The 27,776-nt window shown below is 41.9% G+C and overlaps 1 protein-coding gene and 1 long non-coding RNA gene across 2 annotated transcripts in view; one reads left to right on the top strand and one right to left on the bottom strand.

The window, feature by feature from the left end:
* LOC123586636 overlaps positions 1-27,776 on the bottom strand; it is a 106,357-nt gene that overhangs the window by 10,278 nt on the left and 68,303 nt on the right. Inside the window, exons 4-5 of the mRNA XM_045455839.1 lie at positions 4,717-4,805; positions 2,301-2,358 (exon numbers count right to left, since the gene is read on the bottom strand). Coding sequence (XP_045311795.1) covers positions 2,301-2,358; positions 4,717-4,805 — 147 coding nt within the window. The remainder of the gene's footprint in view (positions 1-2,300; positions 2,359-4,716; positions 4,806-27,776) is intronic.
* Positions 15,805-17,852, top strand: LOC123585992. The gene is made up of 2 exons (XR_006706521.1): positions 15,805-15,896; positions 17,431-17,852. It is a non-coding gene; the product is annotated as an uncharacterized LOC123585992 (long non-coding RNA).

The raw sequence follows: 27,776 nt of genomic DNA, 5'->3' as shown, positions 1-27,776 counted from the left end.
AGCTAGGATATAAACAAACAGTTGCCAGCTTTTCATAAAGATGAAAAGAGCTTAGAGATAATCCAGCTCTATCCTCCATATTTTACGGATGAGAAATCTGAAGTTCTAAGGTTGCAATGATTATTGGTTTAAAGACGAGCTGGAATTTAGGGATCCCAAATGTAGCTGACTGATCTTTCCTCAATACCTGATTACCTTCTAGGACCCATCTGTTGTCTCTCCTTTTCTTTTCTTTTTTCTTTTCTCCTTTTCTTAAGGCAGCACTGCCCAAGGGGTGCTGGTAGACATTTCTCCCCATAGGCGGGAATAAAAAATTGAGGAAATTCTGCATTCTGCATCTTGCTCCGGGGAGTCCCAAGAAAATTCTGAGAAACCTGCAGTAAATACATCGATTTAATTTCGTTTAACCCACGTCTCTCAAACATCTGATCGTAAATAAAACGTTTTTCCTTTTCTCTTTCAGGAGCAGCAGTAGGGAGCTGAACCTATTAACATCTCTCTTTGGGAAGTGCTGGGTTAAGTAAGACAAGACCGACCTCCCAAAGCCAGCTGTCTAAATCCTCACGGCGGGTGAGAGGAGAGTGGTCAAACATCCAACTGACTGACATATCAGCTTGAATAGCGGCGTCTCTCAATGTTGGCAAGTTCAACACTGCTGGCCTCACGGCTGGAGCACATCCCACCCAGTGAAAGAGGTGCGGAGGCAGAGGGACAGTGGCCGCCCTTGGCCTTCCTCCTACTGTTGCTGGGGGGACCCTATGCAGGCGTGCTGCGGAGTCCAGCTCACCCTGACGGCCGTGGAATGTAGTGGCTGGAATCCCGGGTTTACCACACAGCATTAACCTGTACCCACTCTGAATTCTAGAAGGACAGAAATCAAAAATGCTTCTCCTGGGGCGCCTGGGTGGCTCAGTCGGTTGAGCGTCCGACTTCGGCTCAGGTCATGATCTCGCGGTTCGTGGGTTCAAGCCCCGCATCGGGCTCCGTGCTGACAGCTCGGAGCGTGGAGCCTGCTTCTGATTCTGTGTCTCCCTCTCTCTCTCCTCCTCCCCTCCTTGTACTCTGTCTCTCTCTTTCTCAAAAATAAAAATAAACATAAAAAAAACATTTTTTTAAAATGCTTCTTCCACCGATGTAAATAAACGCCAAGAGACAAGGGGTGCACAGTTTGAAAACCAACAATGTAACACATCACGTGCACTTCCATGGGGATGGCATGTGTGTTTACAGATCCCCAAGGGACATGGCTTCGAAGCAAGCTCTGTCGTTGGTACACGTACAGGAGGTACCTGTGATTGGGCGCATGGAGCCCTAACACACTCTGGCACAGACAGCCCCAGTGCACATGCCATCTTCCCTTACCACCTGCGGAACCATGGATAAGTCACCCACACTCTGTGCGCTTCAGTTTCGTCTTCAGTAAAACGGGAATAATATTAACGGTAGCAGGAGTGGGAGAGTCAAGTGGATTAAATGAATTAGTATCTGCAAAGTGCTTAGACCACTGCCTGTCTCACAGGAAGAGCAGTTTAAGTGTTTGTTAAATAAAATAGTTAAGCATTTACTCCAATTTCCCTCTATTGGTATAGGTTTCCTTTTGCAACAGACAAAGATGAGCTGTAACTGGTGAAACAAGACCCTTGCAACTCCTCGTTTTAAGACAGGGATAGACCTTGTCTCCTAGTTACAAGCCTATGAATGAAGCCAGACCAGGCGATTCTGCCTCTAGAGGTGCACACACTGACTTAGCTGCCTGGGAGCTCCCACTGCTTTCCGGCAGGCCGTGGCCGCATGCTCTGGAGAGCCAGTTGTCACTGGTGCATGCTAATGATCAGGCCTCCAGTGCAGCGGTTACCGGGGATTCCAGCAGAATAGGAACAAGAAGGCAGGATGGGAGCCGGGGCCACCAAGGCACAGAAGCGCTAGCAATTCCTGCAAACTGTCTTCTGAGGCCCGCGGGTCGTCTGCCCCAGGCAGCGTCTCCAAGGAGCCGTTGCGGGGACAGGAGGGACTGGCTGCACCTTGGCCTTACCTCCCTGGGTAGCCCTTCACTGGGTTGTTAAAAATAATAAAATAAAAACGACTTTAAGAACGGACAATATAAACGTACCCATATACTGAAGCAATAAACAGAAACAGTCCTGGTTAATTTTTCTTGGTTCCTTTGGTATTTACTTGAAAATATCATCATATAAATATATTTTATATATTTTTAAAAGGTTATACAAACACATCTTTGAAAAGATTGCCAAACACACTTTAAAAGACTGAGAAATTTAAAAATTAAGCAGATAACGTACCTGAATGATGTCATAAGTAGCAGAGTAAAAGATCTGCTTTCGGTATTTAAGGCCGACCCTTATATAGGTTACACAAAAAGCCGAGAAGGGTTTGCAATAATCTAATGATTGAGTGTACTGTGACATTATCACAACTATAATTTTAGAAATGTCATAATTTACGTGATATAGTCCTTATAAAAACATGCAGAGAGTTCTTACAAATATAAGCCAAGACTGGGGAATATGATAAATCTCTCTTGGAGCATAAGGACGAGGGGCCCTTGAACTTGGCTGGGAATGGCCCCAGCACACCTGCTCTTGGAGCTCTCCTGGTCTGGCTCATGTGCTCTGAGAACATAGGAGCCTGCAGCCTGACAACATCTTTTTCTGCTCTAGTAAGAAACACACAAGCACACATAAGAAGTCCCTGGACACCAGGGGCTGTTGGGGACCATCGCACCACACAGTTCCTGTGCTGGCGGGGGGAGGGGGCAAGTGGGGTGAACATAGAACCTCAAGAAGAAGAAACACTGGGCCTCAGTCTTGCTTTGCTTTCTGCCGTTTCAGTTTCCAAGGCAGGGTTTGCACACTGCTTTGCACTTTCACTTCTACAGTTGTTAACTTTAAAGTTCTGAACATTTGGGGCCTGGCACCTCTCACAGAGTCCCTAGCAGTGTACTTCTTACCTCAAAGCGTATCTTCTAATGGGTCTTTTTTCTCTTACCTTAGGCAGCCCACACCTGCTTCTGTGAAATCATCAGATGAGGCACATAGGTTATTTTTCATTTACACTGACATGAATACAAATGCACAGGGAGCAATCTCAAAGCAGGTCTGGTGTGTTCATAAACTTTCATGATTGCAATTCTTGTTACTACAGTATTTTAGATAGGCACACTGCTATCTTGAGCCTTTTTAATGTAATACATGCATAATGTAAGGTAAGGAAACCTATCACTTAAAGGAAACTATTTCCCCAAATTGTGACTTGCATCTGCAATGAGAAACTACTGAAATATATATATTATATTATATTATATTATATTATATTATATTATATATGTATATTTTTTTTTTACAAAACCTCTAAGCTAATCTGTTGCTCAGGATTTTGAGATTCTCCACTGCTCTGCTATTTTCCCATTCTGTATGCACAGCACAGATTCCTGCCAAGCCTATTACAGTGAACAAACAATGTCTTCTCTGTCAGAACAGACAATGAATAGTATCAAAAAATTCTCCTCTAATGTACAGCCTCCATTTCCCCCACTCAGCCCCTTCAGAAAAGAACCACCAGGATGAGGACTGATGAGGAAAACATTACTCGCTCCTTGCCATCTGAAATTGCATTCTCACAAGCTAAGGACTAAGTAACGTCAGCCATTTATTAACTGCTAAACAGAGAAAGCTGACAAGTTTATTTTCTTTTAAATTGGATCATATATTTTTGCATGTCTGTGGGTTGTGTACGTGGGTATCTTTATCAGGAAGGAAGGAGGTGTTTTATCAGATGTAATTTCAGGGCTTAGCAAAAACAGCTTTTGGCTAAAGACTGAGCAGCAACAGGGGAACTTCATAGAAATGACACAGCGATTTGTGTTAAAATATTGGCAGCCAATTCATGAATGCTAAAGCTGACGGTGAATTCAGCTGCTTCTGTTAAGCCTTTATTCCCGCTAAGCTCATGATTCATAAAGAAAGCGCCTGGAGTTACTCCTCTGAAATGTACAGTATGATGCTGACAGACTCCTTTTGGGGTCTCTCTCTCTTCTTTTCTCTCTCTCTCTCTCTCTCCCTTTCTCTCATTTTCATTTTCTCTCTCATACGTGTACCCCTCCCCCTCCCAAAAGAGGTATTAAAGATATGATTTTCCCAACCAAGAACTTCATGAAGTATTTGTCACCAACCAACCACAGGCTCACTTGGTAGGTAAAAGGAGAGCATGGATTTTCTTTAAAATCTTCCACACATTTGTAAGTCTTCATTGGTGTAAAATATTATGATTCCGCTCCCTTTCCCTTTGTGACACGGGCACAGCATAAATGGTCTGGTAACCTCTAAGAAGAAGGATGCCACACGTTCCCCATAAAGGACAAAATGCTATTGTAATAACCAAACTACACCGCCTGTCGCTTTCATGAACACCAGAGAGAGATTAACACGAAGCAAAAAGTACAGCTTCCCCTTTCCTCCCTTCCTTCCCCCCACATTTGAAGCACAACTCCATGAGCTCCCGGTTCGGCCGCCATTCTCCCGGCAACACAGTTAGGAGACACTGCAGGGTGTCCCCACGGTCCTGCTTTCTTCTCTCCCTCCCTCTTGCCATGGCACTCTGAGTCTGTGTTAGGCTAAACAATCCGGCCTTTGTGCAGGACCCCCGCAATCTGCAAATCCTAATGACGGGCCCCCTTCTTGTTACAATGGGAATGTTTACCTTGGAGAAATGTTTGTCCAAATAAGTAGCCAATATTCTGGCAATGTACTGCCTCGGAAATGTGCTGAGAGGCCTCTCTTCCTCCCGACCTATAACCAAAGAGAAAGAAAGTTAGGGGGAAAAGGCAGATAGACATAGACTTTGAAAGACACCTGTCCAGTTTGCTGTACAAATGCTCGCAAATTTACGCCAAATGCTGAGTTTTTTCATTCCTTCCTGAACAAAGCTAGCTGCGAGATCGAGGAAAAAGTACAAACAGCAGTAGGTAAATAAAAATTGTTTTCTAATACTCAATGGCGAATCAAACACACATCAACTTATTGGTTCTTTCCATATTTCCCCTAATATTGTGATAAATAAATCTATGTGTTATTGTGGTTAGTATTAAAATTCAGTTCCTGAATTTGGGATAAAAAGCGATTTATTTGAAGAGTATGGTTTTTTTTTTTTTTAACATTTATTTCTGAGACAGAGAGAGACAGAGCATGAATGAAGGAGGGTCAGAGAGAGAGGGAGACACAGAATCCGAAACAGGCTCCAGGCTCTGAGTGGTCAGCACAGAGCCCGACGCGGGGCTCAAACTCACGGACTGCGAGATCATGACCTGAGCCAAAGTCGGAGGCCTAACCGACTGAGCCACCCAGGCGCCCCGAAAAGTATGTTTTTAAATAAAGTAAGCCACGATTTAATTATGAGAATGTCATATTAAAAGGAGCATTATGGGGGGGGGGCGCGCCTGGCTGGCTCAGTCGGTTGAGAGTCCGACTTCAACTCAGGTCGCAATCTCACAGTTCATGAGTTCGAGCCCCGTGTCAGGCTCTGTGCTGACAGCTCGGAGCCTGGAGCCTGCTTTGGATTCTGTCTCCCTCCCTCTCTGCCTCTTCCCCGTTCATGCTCTCTCTCTCTCTCTCTCAAAAATAAATAAAATAAACGTTAAAAAAATTTAAAAGGAGCATGATGGGTACAGTGTGAACTGTGTGGCCTGAATGACACGCAGATCTCCTAATCCCAAATTGCTCCTTCGCCCATTCCACTGTGGGCGTGAGGGAGCTGTGCACAAGCAGAGGGGTGACAGGCAGGGATGCTTTCCCTCCATTTCCCTCCTGATTCATGAGCACCCTTCATCCCAACCCACCCGTGGCTTTGCTCTAGTTTCGCTGCCCAGCCTTTCCTCCATCCCCCTTTCCTCTCCAGATCTCTTCCCATCCCCTAACAAATACCCCCCGAACCGAACCTCTGTTTGATGGAAGACACCGCAGTAAGTGCAGTGTTGGGGGGGTGGGGGGGGGGAGGCATGGAATGAATGAATGACCTCACACCCTAAGGGAGATATCCTAGCTGTTAACTAAGATTCAGAGCTTCTCAATGGTTTTAACAGAGATTCAATTCCTGATTTATAATATAAAAAGCTGAGGAGAACATGAGCCTTCCAGATCTGCATGTAGTGATGTTCTATTATGAGGACCCCATATGATCATCTTAAACTGTATGTTGCTTTCTCCCATAGCAGAGTCAGCAGATTATTTATATTATCTCAAGGTACATCTATTGTTTGCCTGACAGTTACTAAGTGAGAAGTGGCTGCCTTTTGTTTGCCGCTGCATTCAGCTATTATTATTTTCTTTTTTTTAGTAAGTCTAAAAAGACCGGAATAGGACACACAGTCATGGGCTGTCTTCTTCCAACTCGACTCCAGGTCTTTCCACTGTCAATCACGCAAGCTCAGAGAGGTCTGGGCGGTTTCACTGGGTGAGGGCTTGACAGACAGGAGCCTTTCCCAAACCACCTTTCACTCTTTCATTAGATTTTAAAACAAACCTCCTCCTGAAACCCTGCCATGCAGATATCTCTGGATGCGGATTCCAACTGTAAACACCTCCACTTCCGCATGTCATCATGGTTGCTCCCAGAGAACTCTCTGGGATTTGTTAAAAATAGAAGCATGATTTGATTATCTAAATCAAATTGCTGCAGCAAAATAAATAAAATGAGAAGAATATTCTTCTTAAAATGCCAAATCTTATTAATATGTATTAGAAATAATATTTTTGCATATGCTTTCTCTATTACTAGATGGGAGTAAAGAGTCTAATTTGAAAATTGAGCACACAACTTGACAGTTATTTTAATAGCCTAAAAGTGGTGCATAATTTTGCACTTTCAGAATATGCATCTTGTGACTCAAAAATATTTCAAAGAAGCAAGGTAATCAGGACACGGTGGTACTGGAATAGGACAGACATACAGTTCAGTAGAAGAGAATTTACCATCCAAAAACAAACCCATATATCTATGGCCAATTAATGTTTGACCAGGGTGCCAAAATTGTTCAAATGGGGAAAAATACTCTTTTCAACAAAAATATCTGGGACAACTGGATAGCCATGTGCAAAACACCGAAGGTGCACCCTCAACTCGGAGCATATGAAAGTTAACTCAGAATGAATCAAATCTACATTTAAAAGCGAAAACAACAAAACTCTTACAAGAAAGCATAGGGATAAATATCTTCATGAGCTAAGATTTGGCAGTGGAGTTCTATATATGACACAAAAAGCGAAAGCAACAAAAAATAGGTACCTTATCAAAATTAAACACATTCATGCTTTAAAGGACACTATTAAGAAAGTGAGCTGGGAGGGGCACCTGGGTGGCTCAGTTGGTTAAGCGTCCGACTTTGGATTATGTCATGATCTTGCAGTCTGTGGGTTTGAGCCCCGCGTCAGGCTCTGTGCTGACAGCTCAGAGCCTGGAGCCTGCTTCGGATTCTGTGTCTCCCTCTCTCTCTCCTCCCGTCCCCCTCTGTCTCCCTCTCTCAAAAATAAATAAACATTAAAAAAAAATTAAAAACAAAGTGAAGGCAACCCCCCAAATGGGAAAAAATATGAGAAAATAATATCTGATAAAGGACTTTTGTCTAGAATATATAAAGGGGTGCCTGGGTGGCTCAGTCGGTTGTGCGTCTGACTTTGGCTCAGGTCATGATCTCGTGGTTTGTGAGTTCGAGCTCCACGTTGGGCTCTGTGCTGATACCTTGGAGCCTGGAGCCTGTTTCAGATTCTGTGCCTCCCTCTCTCTCTGCCCCTCCCCGGCTTGTGCTCTGTCTCTCTCTGTCTCTCAAAAATGAATAAATGTAAAAAACATTTTTTTAGAATATATAAATAACTTTTATAACTCAATAATAAAAAGACAACCCAACCAAAAATAGGCAAAAGATCTGAATAGACATTTCTCTGAAAATACATACAATGGCCAATGAGCACATGAAAAGATGCTCAGCATTATTAGTTATCAAGGAAATCGAAACAAAAACCACAATGAGATGAGACAGCGCTTCATCTCCAGTAGAACGGTGTTAATCAGAAAGTCTACATGGTAACAAGTGTTGGTGAGGATGTGGAGAAATCAGAATCCTCCATACTGTGCTGATGGGAATGTAAAATGGTACAGCCACTTAAAACACAGCCTGGTTGTTCTTCCAAAAGTTAAACATAGGAGTTACCATGCGATCCAGTAATTCCACTCCTAGGAATATCCCAAGAGAAATGAAAACATATGTTCACACAAAAACTTGTATACGGATGTTCACAGTAGCAGCATGCATAATAGCCCCAAAGTGGAAATAATACAAATAGCCATCAACTGATAAATAAACAAAGAAAATGGGTGTACCCATATAAAAGAATATTACGTGGCCAAAAAAAGTGGAATGAAGCACCGACATGTTACAATATGGATGAATCTTGAAAACATGGTAAGTGGAAAAAGCTAGTCACACAAAAAGCCCAATATTACATGACTCCATTTACATGAAATGTCCAAAATGGTCAAATATATAGATAGAAAGTAGATTAGTGGTTGCTTAGGGCTGTAGGAGATGGGGATGATAGCTAAGGGGTGCAGAGTTTCTTTGTGAGGTAATGAAAACGATCTAAAATCGTGTGGTGGTTGTGCAGCTCTGTAAATGTACTGAACACCATTAAATTGTACACTCTAAATGGGTGAAATGCGCGGTGTGTGAATCATATCTCAATAAGGCTGCTACCAAAAATAAACTCCAAGAAATGTGAACATTAAAACATCAGTCATTTTCCAGGTCAATTTGAAAGAAATATGGCAAACCCAAGTGTAAATCTAGCTGGAATCCATAGGTTACTGCACGAAGCAGGATCACTGGGGTCCACTGCCAACTATCATATTCTGAGATAACCTGAGCATAATTCTGCATGGATCAAGTGTCCCTTTTAGATTCTCTTTTGTGTTCATGACTATCTGGAAGTGTGCACAGCAGTTAGTCACTGCACACGATGACAGATCCAATCAAATAGAAATCATATGCTTTCCATGTTGATTTCTTTTTCCACTGAATGGAGTTTTAGGACTTCTGAAATGAGGGATCTACTCAAACATGACCACCTGCCACTGCATATACTATGTCAGTGGAATGCCTAACGCAGCAATGTTTCTTCTATATCTACTGCACTGACAGAAGTTTTCATTAGGGCTGTTAGCAGGTTCTTAACATGGATGATGACATTCATAAGGCGGCTCAAACAAGTGAACTCTGATAATTCATGATGCATTTTGTCTGCTAACCTGAAGGCTTGTTCTAGCTAAAGTCACTCAGAAAAACTGACACAGAGTTCAATTTCTGGGCCACTGGGATCCTGCGGGTTTGGATATGCACCTGACAGATGGCTTGGCCCAACCCACAGCTGAGTTGAGGCATTGCTGAGAAGAGGTACAGGAAGAGGAATGTTCTTGTTGTTTTGTTTTTTGTTTTTGTTTGTTAAAGTTATGCCCTTACAGTCCCTTCTAGGGAAAGAGTGATGACGCTGATAGCATATTCCCCTGCTATCTGGGTAAATACAGGGACTTGGTAGCAGTGACTTGAGCAACCCAATTCCAAATTCACATCTGACTTTTTTTTTTTCTTTTTTTTTCTTTTTCAACATTTATTTATTTTTGGGACAGAGAGAGACAGAGCATGAATGGGGGAGGGGCAGAGAGAGAGGGAGACACAGAATCGGAAACAGGCTCCAGGCTCTGAGCCATCAGCCCAGAGCCCGACGCGGGGCTCGAACTCATGGACTGCGAGATCGTGACCTGGCTGAAGTCAGACGCTTAACCGACTGCGCCACCCAGGCACCCCACACATCTGACTTTTAAAAACTATACTTGCAGGTAATCCACTCACTGTGGGACTAGAATCATGAAGCTCAATTAGGGATTTTTAAATTTAAAAGAAATTTAAAGATGATTTACAAATCAACCCCACTTGATACTTGGACCCTTTTTACAATGTCTGTGACATTGCAGGTTATAAATACAATATCGAAAGGACTTGGTCAAACATAACAGTTACACGTACTGAGCACAGAATGAATCACAGTGCCTAACATATAACTACTCTTTGAGTTGTGGTAGGGTCCCCTCCCTAAGGAAAGAAAAAAAAAACAAAACACAAACCTTAAGGCAACCTGGCCATACACATACGTGACAACATCCCTTGTACACGACCTTGTAACATGAGACCATTTAATCAGACTACATGTTTGTGTGTTACCATATATGGGAGACAAAGAAGCAGAAAACATATAGAAAGAAAAAAAAAAAAAAAACTATGCCATGTGGCGTTCAGGGCTCAGTTCTTCGGGTACGAACCCAACTGAGCGGGGCCAGTACCAATAAAGTTGCTTTTTGGAAACTAGATGTCACCACTCTCTGTGTGAGAATCCTGGTACAGAGTGAATTAATTTAAAAAATTCAGAGTAGATTTGAGGATATTGCTATAATAAAGCTGCTCTCTCTCACAGTCCCTGTGGACAAGGAAAGGAAGGAGTGGGATTGGGGGTCACTCATGATTGGCGTGTGACCGCAGCAACCTATCACACATGCAAACGCCACCCAAGTAAACACCATTTTTATCCACGTTGCAATGGAAACAAACTAATAAACAAAACTTAGATCTGCTAATTGAACCTATGCCAGAATTCCTTCCCTAATGAAGGGTCCCCAGAAGGCATTCATTTCTGTCTCTGGGAAATGCTGTTAGATTTGGGCTGGGGTAAGGAAGGTTCTTTTTCACCCAGCGACTTAGTAGCCTCAACCTAGTTGGAGTCCTGGTTCTAACTTCTAGGGCCATACAGACCAAGTCCAATAATTTCCCTACATGGCAACCTTTCAATGCTCAAAGACACATATTTAAAGAAGTTCCTCTTCTCCTGCCCTTGAGCCTCCCTTTCTCCATTTTAGAGAACATAGTTCTGAGTACCAGCTACCCTAACTCAAAAGAGCACACAGGCTGTAAGAAGGGAGCTAGGCCCTGGCCAGGCCTGCTCACAAGAATGGAGCAGGCTGAGAGCTTATTCCAGCTGTAAAGCCCAACTCAGGAGAGTGGCCAAGCACAATGTCCAATGGACAAGGTAACCTTGATCTCATTTAGGAAACAGTCCTTATGCGGGTTTTGGTAATAGTGCTAGGGGGATGCTTGGGGACCAGATATCATAAGGAGACAAAGCTGTCAACAGGGAGCAACAGGCTGGTGAACCCAGAACAGTGCCATTATCACCCTGGGGTCTAGTCACACCTGCAGAATCTGGCCACTGGGCACTGATTCAGGGTATGAGCCACAATTCTTGAGAAGACCTCCTGGCAACATGAAGACAGACCATGGTACCCAACATAGACGGTCAGTCCCACACATTTAGATACATAGGAAGAGAAAGAGCTGAAACTTGCAAGGTCAAGGAGTGAGTATCATGGGAATCTGGAAGTCATTCCTGAGACACCAGATCCTACGCCTGGGTGGCAATACAGGCCACTTGGAACGCAACACTGGTCATCTCAGCGGTCAGCACTGGGGCAACACGATTGTCAGCATGGGAGCTTAAAATTCAACAAACAATTTAGCTAGTATGGAGCAAAACTGTATTGTGGGCAAGGCATGGTGGAGAACATGACTAGAGATGTGTTGCACTGCCCTGGGGGCTAGGTTTCAACATCTTTAGTACTTCCTGTTTCAGTGAGAACAAGCTCAGACTCGGGGAGGGCAAGATGATGCATGCAAGAGGAACAAGGAGAAGAAACGGGGAGGCAGGAGGAGACATGCTGGGGGCCAACACTTTCATTTTTGAGTTGTTCTCTTCCAAGTGACCAACCTCAAAGGCAGTCTCTAAAAGAAGTAGCACTTTGTCACTGAAGAGTACAATAGGCTGATTCGTGTCAGTGCAGACACTATACTCTTATTTAGGAAAACCTGTGATCACAGGAGCTTTTTGCACCAGCTACACTGTACTATTGGGATATATGAATCTTATACTTGACTTAAACAAAATCTAAATTTCTTTCATATATGAGGATTCTAAGCCATACCTCTGCTACTGTCCTTCTGCAATTTCATTGGTGGTGGTGGTGGTGGTGGTGGTGGTGGTGGTGGTGGTGGTGAGGTGCTTACATCATCCGTGTGCCCTTCCTGCCTCTTAGATCTGGATCACTGAGGTAAAGGTCAAGATGTCCTCGAATTCGGTTTCTCTACTTTGTTATTACATTAGCCATCTCTCCCAACTTTGGGCCAAGCATTGGTACAGTTTCACCCAAGTGAGGCTCAATGTTGACTAGGACAGGATTTGGTTAAAATACCAGAAACCTTTCTCTAAGGAGAGAGCAATTTATTAATCAGTTCCCTCTGGATATACATACCAAACCAGTTATTAATCTAGCTAATTATACATACCCCTATTTGTCCAAATGATAAATGTTAGCAATTTGATATACTTTGGGTACAGAAAACCACAAATATATCTATAAATTAATGCATATTTCTTATTAATCCATTTGATTTTTTTTAAATTTTTAAATGTTTTATTTTATTTTTGAGAGACAGAGAGAGACAGCATGAGTGGGGGAGGAGCAGACATACACACACACACACACACACACACACACACACACACACACACAGAATCTGAAGCAGGCTCCAGGCTCTGAGCTGTCAGCACAGAGCCCGATGCAGGGCTCGAACCCACAAACTGTGGGATCATGACCTGAATCCAGTCTAACCGACTGAGCCACCCAGGTGCCCCAATCCATCTGAATTCTATGATAAATTAGTAAATCATCAATAAAATAGAGATCAGTCTCAAAGCACAGACACTTGCTTCCATGAAAATGTCAATATCCAGTCCTTCACAATAATCATGCAAGAAAATAATACCGAATATGCTCAATAGTTAGAGCAATTAAAAGGGTAGCTAAAGCCAATGTATATGGGTTACGATGTCCTGAACAATACTGGAAAGCCATAATTTACCATGGAAGCTTCTTCCTCTCTCATCCCAGGATTCTCGATTCCCTCACTGCACTTCTCCCCTTGCTAAGCTCCCTTGCGTTTTCCAGCCATTTTTTTCTTGCCAGATCTCCCAGCTGTGTCTCCAGTCTCTTCCACCCCCCAGCTGCTTTAGCTTACACTTCCAGCTTTCCCGGGATTTTCTGTGTTAACAGTTCTGGTTTTCATGCCATCTGATGTCTCCTGCCTCATTTCTCACACGTTCTAACAGCTGAAATCCTTCATGTATGCGAAGCAACAGTCCATTAAGAAAAGAGTGTTTTCAGGGAGTTAATTTTCTTTACTGAGAACAGAAAAATGGGAGAGGCAAGAAAGGAAAGCTCAGAGGGGCCAAAGAGAGGCTACTATGAAGATAAGATGAAAGCAAAAAAAGAAAAAAAAAATCAAAAAATTTTTAGGCCTCAGAAAGATGTACGTATGACACTGGGATAATAATTCCTTCTGAAAATCCTCTTAAATGGTGTGGTTTAATAAAAATAATCCTCTTTCCAAGGAGAACATATTTTTCTTGAATTCTGGGGAACTGATGATAAAAATCCTTAAACACGTATCCTCATACTATCTACAATATACAGAACCCAGGTAAGCACACATACAGTTATAATACACACGCCGAGTTATTAACAAATGACATTGTATTAGCAAAAACCTTCTTTTCATAAGAACATTACCTGGAAAGAGGTCTAAAATGACACTATTTCCCATAAGCCTTATCTGTAAGCATGCATCCTAAGCCAGGCTTGGATTTGAATTCCTTGCAGTTTCAATATTAACAGAGAAAAAAACAAAATGACCAAAGTGCTCAACAGGAAAAAAAAATTCTTTCTTCCTGGCAAAAAATCGAATAGTTTACAATATGCAAATTTAATGTATTTAAAGAAAGGTGCATGCTTCTCAGACATCTGAACATAAAGCAAGGTAGCACAAACACTAACAATAAAAAGATTAGCTTTGGGAACTTAAATGCTGCTTTGGTGAGCAGAAAATACATAAATTGACTCCTCTACTTACTAGTTAGTGAATTGGTAGTAAAATAAATAAAGACATCCTCCTTTAGGCAGTGTAAATAAGCATGGAATAATAAACAGGGCAATTAAAGAAGTCAGCCATTCACTCATTCATTCATTCATTCTTATTCACCTTTCAGCGTTATTTTCCTGCTAAAAACAAAAAGTAAACACTACTCCAGTCCCTTCCACTCTGTTTTATCTGAGAATCTGCCTTTTGCACTGGAACTTAAGCTGCCATTCATAGAGCCTAGAGCTTTGGCTTGTCTTTGCCTCATGATGGGTACCTGACTGCGTACCCACTTGGCACACTTCACTGTCTATCACAGAGCCTCAGATCGGCCTTCAGACATTTCCTGGTGAGGGGTAATTTCTGTTCTATCTAGTCTTGGGATCATCCAAGAGATAGTGGAGTTGGAGGATCGCTGATCACCAAGCCTTCCCAGACGTTGTTTGAAGGGGTGGGTACGTACGGGGTGAGGGAAGAGGGCATAGGCAAGGAAGACTTCCCCTTCCCCAGGAAGCAGAGGAAGGTGTGGGATCAAACACTAACTTGAGCTTTGCCCAGGGATGCTTTTGAGAAATCCCAAGATTCACAGAAATCCACTTCCTGTTAGAAGTCCTGGCTGCAGAGTAAGTTCAGGATAGAAAGAGCCATTCCGCCTATTATTAAGGTTCTGCAGAACTGGCTGTATTATTTATGCTGGCCTGAGGTGATGGCTCTGCCTGTGGAGTCAAGAAGGGGGATACATCTAAGCTCTGGTTGTCCTCCTGGCAGCTTTCCACATTACTAAAGATTGCGGTCTGTAAAGTATCTTACAGGACACTTTTAAAGGAATGCGTTTTAAAGGAATGCGTAAGGGTGTGTGGAGGGGGCAGGTGGGTTAGCATTTTGCAGATGGATCTTATAGGACCCAATAATTCACAGTGCCCCCTTCTTTCTGTATATGTATATATATGCATGTATGTTACAGACTATAAGTCTATATCCACCTCTCTCTGTATACATGTACGTAAATAGAATATATATTTTGTATATATGCAGAGGGAGTATACACACTCAGACACATTTGACTTCACTCTGAGACTTTCAACACTGCCTATAGATAGCACGCCAGAACTGTGTCACTGGTATACTCATGTGGCCATTCTCTTACAAACTGAGGTAGGTTTTATGAGATGCTATCGTTATGTATGACATTTCAATCTTTTCTCTGACGGAAAACAACTACTAAATGACCAAAGTTGACCTTTCGAGAAATTCTGAGACACTTAGTGAGATGTAATGCTCAGTATCCCAGAGAAAGTCAAGGAGATTCATTTGAATGGAAATAACGTGTGACGTAATCATGTATGCTTAAGCACACTAGCAAGAGCCTTGCGACTGTCAATGCTCTATTATGATTTGTGAACATGGTGCGTTTAGAAGAACTGGAGGCATCATGATGGACTCTGATCTACTAAGCTGCATCTTCTCTGCGGGGTGGCTATACTTGGAATACTGGACTTTGCACGTGTAAGCGTGACCATGTGCTGCCTTTTTAGCCTGTTATGGGTTGAAATGTCGTCCCCAAAGGTCAGCCCCCAGAAGGGCTGAAGTCCTAATCCCCAATACCTCAGTATGTAACCTCATCTGGAAATGTGATCATTACAGATGTAGTTAGTTGAAGTCATAATGGAGAAGGGTGGACCCCTGATCTAATGTGATCGGTGTCCTCATAAAAGGGGGAGATTTGGATACCGAGAAATGTATACAGGGAGAATGCTCTGTGAAGACAGGAGGTTTGCAGCCACAGTCCAGGGATGTACCAGCAGCTTAAAAAGAGGTGTGGAACAGACAGAACCTTTTCCTGTGCCTTCAGAAGGAGAATGCCCTGCTGACACTGTGATCTTATATTTACAGCCTCCAGAACTGTGAGATAATCCACCCAGTCTGTGGTACTTTATTATGGCAACCCTAGGAAACCAATACAGAGCCAGGGCATGGAAAAAATGGTCAAGTTCTCTAATATGGAGTCCTGACTTAAATGCACAGAGGTGAGGGTGAGCAAGGCAGTGGTCATTACTCTGCATTTCTCATATCAAGAAGGTTTACACATCAGCCCAGCTGCTATACCAGAACTATTTCTTAATTATATAAATTCAAGTGAACATTGAAGTAACAGGGATGTTCACATAACTCGTGATACAATCTCAAAGAGGGAATCTGTATTTTTAAATGCTGCTTTCAGTAATAGATGAAGGGAACAGTCACCGAAACAATAGGAAGTAGAATTAAAGAGAAAACTTTCAATATTTTTTTTTTTTAATTGTGAGGAACATTTTGAAGGGGCTCCTTAGGAATTTGGACTGATGAAAACTCCTAAGGTATTTCTGACTTCATTGGGACGTATTATATTTAGACTGATATGACAGATCATTTACTTTTTCTTTGACTCCTGCCCTTGCTTAATTTATGCTTTTCTTTGTCGTTGAAAAGTCCCTCAAAATTCATGCTTAAAAGCCTGCTCTGGCTCCCCGTCCAGTGTTCTACTGTGTAGCGCCTGTGCCTATTTCAGAATCGGATTAATATAATTTTAGAGTTAAAAGCAAACCCACAATATTTCGGCTCAACTAATTTTGGCAATAAGAAAACCAATGCCCAGCTGTGATGACACAGTTCTTTAGGGTCTGAGCCATGAACAGAACCCAGATCCCTTTTCATTCATTACCTTTCTGTAGTGGTGCCCTCATCATGTCTTATGTGTCAAACACATGTCTACCTGTGTCGTGTTCTCCCTAATCAGCTGATTTGGCTTCAGGGACGGTGTCTCTTTTTGTTTGTTTGTCTAGAAATCTCATCCAAAGACTCTGCTACACTGCCATATCCAGAACAGGCATACCGAAATGCCTGTTTAAATATGTGTTATTGGGGCGCCTGGGTGGCGCAGTTGGTTAAGCGTCCGACTTCAGCCAGGTCACGATCTCGCGGTCCGGGAGTTCGAGCCCTGCGTCGGGCTCTGGGCTGATGGCTCAGAGCCTGGAGCCTGTTTCCGATTCTGTGTCTCCCTCTCTCTCTGCCCCTCCCCCGTTCATGCTCTGTCTCTCTCTGTCTCAAAAATAAATAAACGTTGAAAAAAAAAATTAAAAAAAAAATTAAAAAAATAAAATAAAATAAATATGTGTTATTTATGATCTAGCTAAGTTTCTGTAATAAGATACTAGCAACGGATAGTTCATGACTGCCCTTTAGCATATTGTTATTTTAAGTCCCTTCAATTTACTTAATATCTAGAACATATGTCCACTAACCTGCCTTGTATAACTAATTGGCATTATATATAACCCAGGTTTTATTTTCTTCATTGTTTTGATTTGCAGACCAGTGGCATTTTAAGTGAGACGTGAAATATGGGCTCTGCTACCGTGGCCCTTTGTCTGTCTGGTCAAAGAAGGAACATAAACCCATCTAATTGATCAAGTAGAAGGGAAAAGGAAGAGGGAAGAAAAAAATGAGAGAAAAAGAGAAGAAAAAAAAAAACAAAAACCCAGGCTTTCAAGACTGTGAACTCCTTGGAACAAAGACACAATCTCTATTAGAGTTGATAAAAATCACCAGGAAACAAATGTTCCAGGAGGTTATATCTTGGCACATAACACAGAGAGAGCTAAGAGCAATTTCCATATCAATCTGCCCAAATGGAAAAACTGGTGTCACCTACAAGCCTAGAAAGAAACAAATACGTCCCCTGAACCTAACTGTGAGAGCCAGAAGCAAGAAATACAGAAGCAGCTTCCTCATGGCAGAATTGCTTTTTTTTTTTTTTTTTTTGGTCTGCCATCAACAGGTATTACCATGGTAACTATCCTGTAGTTAAGAAGTAGTAGAGGTAAGGAAATCTCTACAAAACCACCATACAGGAAAAAATAAGAAAAATGTGCTGTAGCAAAACTAACCTCAGACCTAAAAGAATGAGCAACAAAAGACTTTCTTGGCCATTTGTCAGATCTTTATGTTGTTTGAAAGGGATGCTGCAGGGGGAGGGAGGGTCTCAGCCCAGGAGCATATTCCTTGGAGGAAGCAGGGAACTCTCAGCGGGGACGTTGTGGCTCTCGATTTTATTTCAGGTGCTGATCTATACGCCCATTCCCATGTGCACATTGTAGCTTTCTGAAGATGCTGTGGGGAAGGTTACAGCTGAGAAGTGTTGTGTCTGGAAACTGCTAAAAAGTGAACATCTATCAGCGAATGGCTTCCTTACTGTACTTCTAACTCCTGCAGGGAATATATTTAGTGACATTTTCTCTGCTTTAGCCTTCAGATAGAGAAGCTGGGTTTGCATGCTATGAATTAGTGAAACAGTTGATAGTATTTCTTCATATGAACAAATGTAACCAATACCTGTAAAGCCAGTGTCAGGAAATCCCTCAGAGCCTGGCTAAAGCAGAACCCCATAGCTACAATCGTTCCTTCATTGCTCATGGCTCCTGATAACACCCTCTATGTTTAGCATCATGAACGAGGAGACAACTATTTCTGAAATTAAATTCTACATTTTTATTTTGTAAGCTATTGTTGGTTCGCACCCCTCAAAGGGCACAATCTATCCCCTTTTATGTCAAGATTTTTGTTGTTCAAATGACCACTCCACTTAATAAGTGACATGAATTAATATACTCTGCTAACTTCTATGATTCTTCCAAGTTAGGACAGCTGACAAAACAAGTTTTTGAAGGGTAATGTCTGAAAGGTTTAGCTTGAGAGACAAATCAGTGTGGTATTAAGGATATTCTGCTAAGCCAGGCAGACATCAGACTGTCGTACACAAGAGACAGCTGAGATGTGAGCAGATAAGGCTCTGAGACCTAACTACCTCTCTTGCCCGTTTGTGAGACTCGGTATCCCCTTTCATAAAGAGGTGTAAGCACTCCCTCCTTCAAAGGGTTGATATGAGGCTCACATGAAATAATGCGACAAAAGCGTTTTGTTCATAAACAGTAAGTAAGAGCGGATGTTGGAAATACTATTGTCCCTTGTTTTTCAAGCTTTCAGCAGTGTTAATATTACTTATCACATTTTTGATGCTAAGTAGACCACAAAATTTTCACATAATGTTCTTGGAAGAAGATCTCTTTCTTCATCATTCATAGGAGGTGCTTATCTGATTTGGATGTCCCAGTCTTCTATTAGTTCTTTTTCTTTTACCTTTGTTTTCAGTCTGGCAGATTTGTATCACAGGCACGGGTGTGTGTGCGTGTGTGTGTGTGTGTGCGCGCGCGCGTGTGCGCAAAGGAGGAAGGGGTAAAGGAGGAAGACAGAAAAGAGGGAAAAGCGAGAGGAACGCATGAGTTAAAGGGGGAAAGTTTTCCTTTCCATTCCACAGATAGGCACCCATCTTCGCTAGTCTGTTCTTTTATCTGCGATCGATAAGTGGCTAGCACTAAGTTACTGGTGGCCTTATACACTCTTCAGGAGAAGCAGTTCTGGGGATGACACTAATTTCTGCAACCAACTCTCAGCTCATGGTGAAGGGCTTTGCCAACTGTAGCTGAAGATGAAGAAATCCTATTTCTCAAACTGTAACACGTACATCTTTTTTTTTTTTTTTTTAATTTTTTTTTTCAACATTTATTTATTTTTGGGACAGAGAGAGACAGAGCATGAACGGGGGAGGGTCAGAGAGAGAGGGAGACACAGAATCGGAAACAGGCTCCAGGCTCTGAGCCATCAGCCCAGAGCCCGACGCGGGGCTTGAACTCACGGACCGCGAGATCGTGACCTGGCTGAAGTCGGACGCTCAACCGACTGCGCCACCCAGGCGCCCCATCTTTTTAATGGTAAGATACACCTTCTATCTTTTTTGTTTGCTTCTTTTATTAAAAAACAAAACAGCTGGGGCGCCTGGGTGGCGCAGTCGGTTAAGCGTCCGACTTCAGCCAGGTCACGATCTCGCGGTCCGTGAGTTCAAGCCCCGCGTCGGGCTCTGGGCTGATGGCTCAGAGCCTGGAGCCTGTTTCCGATTCTGTGTCTCCCTCTCTCTCTGACCCTCCCCCGTTCATGCTCTGTCTCTCTCTGTCCCAAAAATAAATAAAACGTTGAAAAAAAAAAAACAACAAAAAAACAAAACAGCTTTCTCTTTAAAATGTTGCCCCTTTGCTTCTGAGGGGTTTTGAATTCTCGCCTCCCCATTATCCCTTCCATTTATCTCCTGCTTTCCCTGTTCCTTCCGTCCTGCTGTTCAGCACATTCACCTACTGACCAAGTCTCATGGGTTCTACCTCCTTGAATGTTTGTTACAGTAAATTTTCAGTTGCTATAATACCTGTGTATTGAAAAGGTTCACAGAATACAAAAAAAACCTACTATGAAAAATGAAAGTTCCTTTTTACCTTATTGCCCTAATCCTATTTCCTATCCTACAGGTAAGCACACTTAGAATTGAGTAAAACACTTAAAAAAGCCTGGAAAGATATAAAAATCTAAAGTTTTTTTTTCTTTCTTTGCTACATATTTGGCAACATAAAGCATCCCTACGGTAGGCATTTTTCAACAGTTTCATTGTACTCATTTGCTGTATGTTAGAGAACTTCTCATTCTAGCACATATGGAGTTATCTCATTAAAAAAATTTTTTTTAAACGTTTATTCATTTTTGAGAGAGAGAGAAAGCATGAGCAGGGGAGGGGCAGAGATAGAAAAGAGACACAGAATGCAAAGCAGGTTCCACGCTCTGGGCTGTTAGCACAGAGCCCGATGTGGGGTTTGAACCCACAAACCATGAGATCATGACCTGAGCCAAAGTCAGACACTTAACCAACTGAGCCACTCAGGCACCCCTAGAGTTATCTCATTTCTTTTAATACCTACAGAGCATTCAATGGTATGGAGATACTATATTGGGGCATTTCCACGCCAATGGACATTTACATTGTTTTTGGTATTCCTCAATTAGAAACAATGTTATATGATTGCTCTTGCCTATATATCTCTGGTTGTGAGTGAGGATATTGATAGGACAGATTCACAGACATGGAATTGATGGGTCAAAGGGCATGTGTACTTTTCATTTCATTCTCCCTCTCCTCACTGACCTAAAGCCAATGTTGTATTAATATACTGTCTATGAGGCTGTAAAAAAGAATGTACGTCTCTGTTTTGTTGGGTTTTACCACCAATCAGATTAATTTATCTTAATACCTTCTGGCATTCTTGGGTATCTTTGTCTGCTAATGGTATATCTGCCTGGCCTTCCAGTGCTGCTGTGGATTTGTTGGTCTCTCTCTCTTTCTCTCTCTCTCTCTCTCTTTTTTCAATTTGATGAGGGAAGAATAAAGTAACACCTCATTTACTTGATCAGACATCCAAGATCCATAAGATTTCTTGCCTGGACAAGGTCAACAGGTTCCTAACTCTTCTTGACTCCTTTATATTTATCCTCCACAGCTGACCAAGTGACTTACTAAAATGCAAATATAGTCACTTAATTTCTTTGCTTAAATTCCTTCAGTAACACACGCTTGGTGGGCATTACAGTTTGCGTTTTCTCTCCTAAGAAATGGATGTTGATGTCTTAATCTCCAGTACCCCAGAATATGACCTCATTTGGAAATAGAGTCTTTATAGAGGTAATCAAGTTAAAATGAGGTCATATCCAATATGACTTACAAAAAGAGGAAATTTGGGCACAGAGACAGACATGCATGGCGTGAAGATAAAGTGAAGAAGCACAGGAAATACATCATGTGAAGACAGAGGCAGAGAGTAGAATCAGGCTGACCCAAGTCAAAGACTGTCTGGGGATACCAGAACTAGAACTAGCAAGGAAAGGTCTTTCCCGTACAGAATTCAGTAGGAGTGTGAACCCGCTGACACCTTGATTTGGAATTTCAGCCTCCAGAAATGTGCGATAATGAATTTCTGTTGTTCTAAGCCACCCAGTTTGTACTACTTTGTAATAGCAGTCACAGGAAACTAATGCAGAGGGCCAAGTTCAACCTCCTAGATACCTCACATAGCACCTCTCATGCAGTGTGGCTCACTGCCTCCGTATCTTCCTTCCAAACCTTCCTGTGGACAACACCCTACTGCCTTATGTCTCACGTGCAAAAGATGCTTCCTACCTCCTTGACTCTGAACCTCCTTGCTTCCGAACACACTGGTCCCTCTACCCAAATGCCGTTCTCCATGCCTGCATGCACTGCTAATGTGCCTCAGCTGATCTCCCAGGGCCACCTCCTTCAGGAACTGTTTCGGACATCCCCCTTCTCTGCCAGGCTTCCCGGGCATATCTGACTGTCCTGTGAGTCCCCTCTGTGCTGTATTCAGAGCATCTGGACATTATTTTGTAGCTGTTGTTTACACACATCCATCTCCCTCTTCTCTGCTGTGAGATCCTTGAGGGGAGACCCATTACATTAGCAGCAAAGTCCCTACATAAAGAATGTCCAAAATGGTATTTTTCTCGGTAAACAGTGCACAGTGCCATGACTATAGCAATTTATCATAGACTTTATCTTATTAAACATGTCTTGTGGAAAGAGTGGAGGTTGACTGCAAATCTGATGCACACAACAGATAATGACCGAGGAGTACTTTTCCACATATGAATATGTGACTGCGCTCGGGCTTGCCATTATTTTTTATGAGATTCATTCTTTGTCACACTTAGAAACTTGAGATGATTGCTTCCTTCATTAGAGTCTTCATTAGAAACAGAAAGTATATCAGTGCTTGCCTAGGGCTGGGGGGGAGTGCCGAAGATGGGGACATTGTGTGACGGTGAAGGAACGAGGGATTTCCTTTTGGAGTTATAAGAATGCTTTGAAGTTGACTGTGATGATGTTGCAAAACCCCGTGAATATACTGAAAGCCACTAAACTGTATAGTTTATTTTTTATTTTTTAAAATGTTTATTTTGAGAGAGAGAGAGAGAGAGTGAGAGAGAGGGAGGGGCAGAGAAAGAGGGAGAGAGAAGCCCAAGCAGGCTCCCCGTTGTCAGCACAGAGCCCGACGCGGGGCTCAAACTCACGAACCGTGAGATCATGACCTGAGCCAAAATCAAGAGTCGGACGCTTAACCAACTGAGCCACCCAGGTGCCCCTAAACTGTATAGTTTACATGAGTGAATTGTAGGACATGCGAATTATAACTATTTAAACACGTTTAAAAAAAAAAAAAAAAAAAAGCATGATACATTTAATTCAATCCAGTCTGCAAGAACTGCAGTCAAAACAAGTTAACTCTTCAGTTGCCAAACGCCTGCATAGATAAAATAAATCTTCTGCACTAATTCAAGAGAAAACAAACAAAAACCATATCCTGTGAAGTGTACAACATCCTAAAGAAATCACGACAGACACCGGGACGTATCACACCAGGCCCGCACACTCTGACCATCCTGTTGCCAACATACAGCAAGTTCATTAGGCCTCGGAACTTCTCCTTTCCCTCTGTATCATATTAGAGATATATTTAGTTCAATAAATACAAGAACAAGGAAGGAACCAAAATGATGAATGATAGCCAAGAAGGGAATTACTCAAATCTACCAAGTTTTAGATAATGGAGGGGAAATCAGTTATGTGTTGAATCCAATGACCTCTGTACTAAATCAAGACGGTAACATTTGTCAGGATGTCAGGCAAAAGAACACAGTATCTTCAACACTGGCCAAACGGTTCAATATTTTCTGAATAGACAAGGCAAAGAATGACAAAAGCAGACATCCTGGCACTTACTCATATACTGTTTGTATTTACCACCTATGATGCAAATGCCAGTCACACTTTCCCAATGAAATTTCAAATTCTAGAAGACAGAGAAGGTATGGGGGGCCTGGGTGGCTCAGTCGGTTGGGCATCCGACTTCGGATCAGGTCATGATCTCATGGTTCGTGGGTTCAAGCCCCGCATCGGGCTCTGTGCTGACAGCTCAGAGCCTGGAGCCTGCTTTGGATTCTGTCTCCCTCTCTCTCTGTCCCTCCCTAACTCACGTTCTCTCTCTCTCTCTCTCTCTTTTTTTTCCTCTCTCTCAAAAATAAATAGTAAACATTAAAAGGCAGAGAAGGTAGCTAATGAGAGTTCTCTGCTCTCACCATTCCATCCCCAGAGCATTCAGCAAAGAGTTAACAATTGCTTTATGGGGTACAGGATACAGCCATCTTAGAATCTCATTGTACTAAAGGGATTTTTTTTTTTTTCCTTTTTAGTAACTAACACTGTTTTGGAGCAAATGTGATTTACTACATGGAATAAAAAATCTATGTAATAAATGACTCCATAATTGATTGTTACTGTTTTGAGGCCCCATTTCTAAGGACTTTATTTGGGAGAAACGTAGGCTATAAAAAAGCCTTCAAGATCAATAGGTTGTTGGCTCATGAACGTATCTGAGCATGACTCAATGAGCAGGATTCCACTGGGTCCACCCAGATTGACACACTCTACAAGTTCAGCTTTGAAAACTACCTCAGAACTAAATCTATTTTAGAGAGCACTTTTAATGTAACCACAGAGATGTGCATCATGGAAAAGGAGGGAATAATTACGCTCTGCAGCATGTCCTTATATAGGTCACATACTCCAAAAATGATACTCTTTGCTATTGAAATCTGATGATTAGTTACCAAGTTCGAGACATATCTGGAAAACATACAGGTACACGTAATCAGCGAAGATAAGTTATAGAGAGAACCATGCAAATATATGAATAAATACCCCAAAACATTCCCAGAGTTCAATGCAATCAAGAAAAAAAAAAAAAAAAAAACACGTCTCACACACATTCACAAAGAGATACTCAAGTGTGCCACTTCTGAAGGCTCCTCAGTCCCTATGGAGGGACTTCCCAGCCCCCTGTAACCTCCCTTCCACACAATCACCTTCCCTGTGCCTCTGCTGATACCATTCACGCCAGGAATTTTCTCTCCCCTTCTCTCCTGGCCACTTAGTTCCAAGTACTGAAGGTCCTTCTTTGTAAGACATATTCGTTTCCTTCTGTCCTTAGATTCTGCTCAGCTCATTTGGCATCAAGTATTATCTTACCTGTCCTATATCGGGAGTGAATCCTTTCTCTACACAGTTCAAGTAGATAACACTCTGGGTTTTTCCTGGGTCTTTCTAATGGGTGACTGGAGAAAGCACGAACGAGGTATCCTAGGCTCAGCAACTCCCTTCATCCTCTAGGGAGTGGGGCTGACCTCTGGGAAGATGTGTTTTCCTCTGATCTTCATGCCATAGTTTGAGTTTGCTCCTTTGGGCCCGCAGAAAGCCCTGTCCCTGCCAGTGTGGCCTGCACTTACTTCTGGGTTTTGGTATCAGCACAACAAAAAACCCTGCACTCCAACCTGAGCTTTACTAGTAACAAAAGTGATATTTAAGTCTTACCTGCCAATTAGTTAACCCTATCTCTTATTTTTTCAGAACTTGGAAGGGTCTGAGGGGTTTCACTATTGTGGTTTTCATCAAAGACTCCAGCAGCATTCATATACATGAGAGTGTGTGCGTGTGTATAGATACAGATATAGGTTAGATAGCTTAAAAAATGGACGTGAGGTTGTGTACCATGTCCCTGCCTGGACATGATTTTGCGTCATGTCTCATAAGTCTTTGCCACCCAGGGCTTCACCACAATGCCCAGGGTATGGTAGAAATAAGCTCAGAAGGGGTTAATATGAATACATCATCCAATTTATATAGAAGATTAAAAGCAAAACTTAGGACTACAAATACCTGTGAGTCTAGCTAATGGTTATGACTTTACTAATGCATTTTTGGTATCACTTAGCAGTGTTAGCATAAAGTTAATACAGGCAATTAATAAATGCTAAACACTGTGATCCTGCAGAGCAAATTTAACAGCACACGGAGCAAGAAGAGAGAATAAAATATAAGGCAGATACTGATTTTTTTCATCAAAACCCACAAGATCTCATTTCAACAAAACCCTGTCATTGAGTTTACAGCACATCTAAGAGTGAACTGTATGTAGGGTGTATGCAGGTGTATCCATATCTAATTTCCAAAGCAGTAATGGTAATCCATCATAAGCCAAATTTTCATTTACCTGCACCTTACACCTTCCTATAATATATTACGTTATCCTTTGCTTGCTTTTACATAAAAAGCCTCACATAGACATATAAAGCTACTAATGTGCAATGTTACTGGGGAATAACAATTTGATTCTCTAAGTGTATGTTTGTGTCCTCCATGAAATAACAAAAGTAAATGAAATGCAGAAGTGATTACAATTATGTAAAAAAAGAAACACAGTATTTCAATACAACTGTAAAGGTCAATTAATGTGATAAATTACTAATTCCTCTTCATTTTTATTTTTGGCATGCAATCTCTTTTTTACTTACATATGCATTTATTGAATGCTAACTGGATGCTAGAACCAACAAACATATGGTACTAATGAGCAGTCTTGTAACGCAATGATAATGCTAGTAAGGACTACTTCTAGAAAGCCCTCTTCAGTTTTCAAAGATGTGTCACGCATTTTTCTTTAACTCCCACGGTATCCCCTGAAACAACAGGGTAAATATTATCATATTCACTTTACAAGTGGGGAAACTGAGGCTCAGAGAGGTTCAGTGATATTCCTAAGAATCGGCAGGGCTGGTACTCCATTTCAGATTGCTGATTCCCAGTAGTTATTCATTTGGAGAATCAATAGTTACTAAGCGCCTACTGGGTAATAAAAAGCACGTTGGTGCTGGGTTAAAGATGGTCCCTAGCCTCTCCCAGGTCATCCTATTTGACATAGGATCAGTCATCAACATGCATATGGCATATTCAATGTACTATTTTAATTATATATATGGGTAAAAACACAAATAAGCTTGCAAATATTTTTCCTATAAGAGCAAAGCTAGGGAAGACTGCTTTAAACTTAATACAGCTTAATCATTTACTTTAGAAATTAAAAACATGTTTCATTGTTACTCCTCGATGCTCAAATTCAAATGATAGTGTTTCAATTAAAATTGAAACTCCAAATTAAAAGTATCCTTTGGCATTTTTAAATGAAGCATTTAATCCATCAAATGAATGAGAATTTAATCACATAAATTAGTCTACCTCATTCATGTACCAAAGTGTCAAAATTTATCTAATGAAACAAACTTGGATTTGAACATTCACAGGAACAGTGACGGGAATGTTGCCGGAGAAGACCCTTTTTGATGTTCCGTTTTGGGTTTTCACATATCCGAAATCACAGGGAAGCACTCTGTAGCTTTCAAGCCACAATTTTAATGTGAGATTGCCTCTTCATAAGTGCAGTGGTCATAAAATGTCAAAGTATGAGAGAGAAGACCCGTGTTTAGTCCTAAAATGAAAAGGAATGGCATCCCCATTGCTTTTTATCTATCTTTGCCCATAAATTTGTATGATACTTATTGTATCAGTAAGTGGTAAATTTGTATGATACTTATTGTATCAATAAGTGGCAAATACATTTGGATTTAAGGCAGGTTCCCTGCCAGGCAGGAATAAAGACCAGCAAGCATGATGTAGAGAAACCCAATGAAGCAAGGAAAAAAGGAGTGGAGGTAACTGAGTCAATCGGCCAGTGAGCTGACCCCACAAGCGTGGCCTCGCTCTCGCTGATCAGCTGGCAGAACACAGAACTTGCGCTCATTACAAAGAAACAGTGACCGCCACCTCATACCTTCACGGGTTATCAACCTTCTGGAATTGAACAAGGAGAGAGGTGCACCC

The sequence above is a fragment of the Leopardus geoffroyi genome, chromosome C3 (genome assembly GCF_018350155.1).
Source record: "Leopardus geoffroyi isolate Oge1 chromosome C3, O.geoffroyi_Oge1_pat1.0, whole genome shotgun sequence".
Taxonomy (NCBI): domain Eukaryota; kingdom Metazoa; phylum Chordata; class Mammalia; order Carnivora; family Felidae; genus Leopardus; species Leopardus geoffroyi.
The sequence above is the reverse complement of the archived record's forward strand: the minus strand, read 5'-3'. Positions and strand labels throughout refer to the sequence as shown.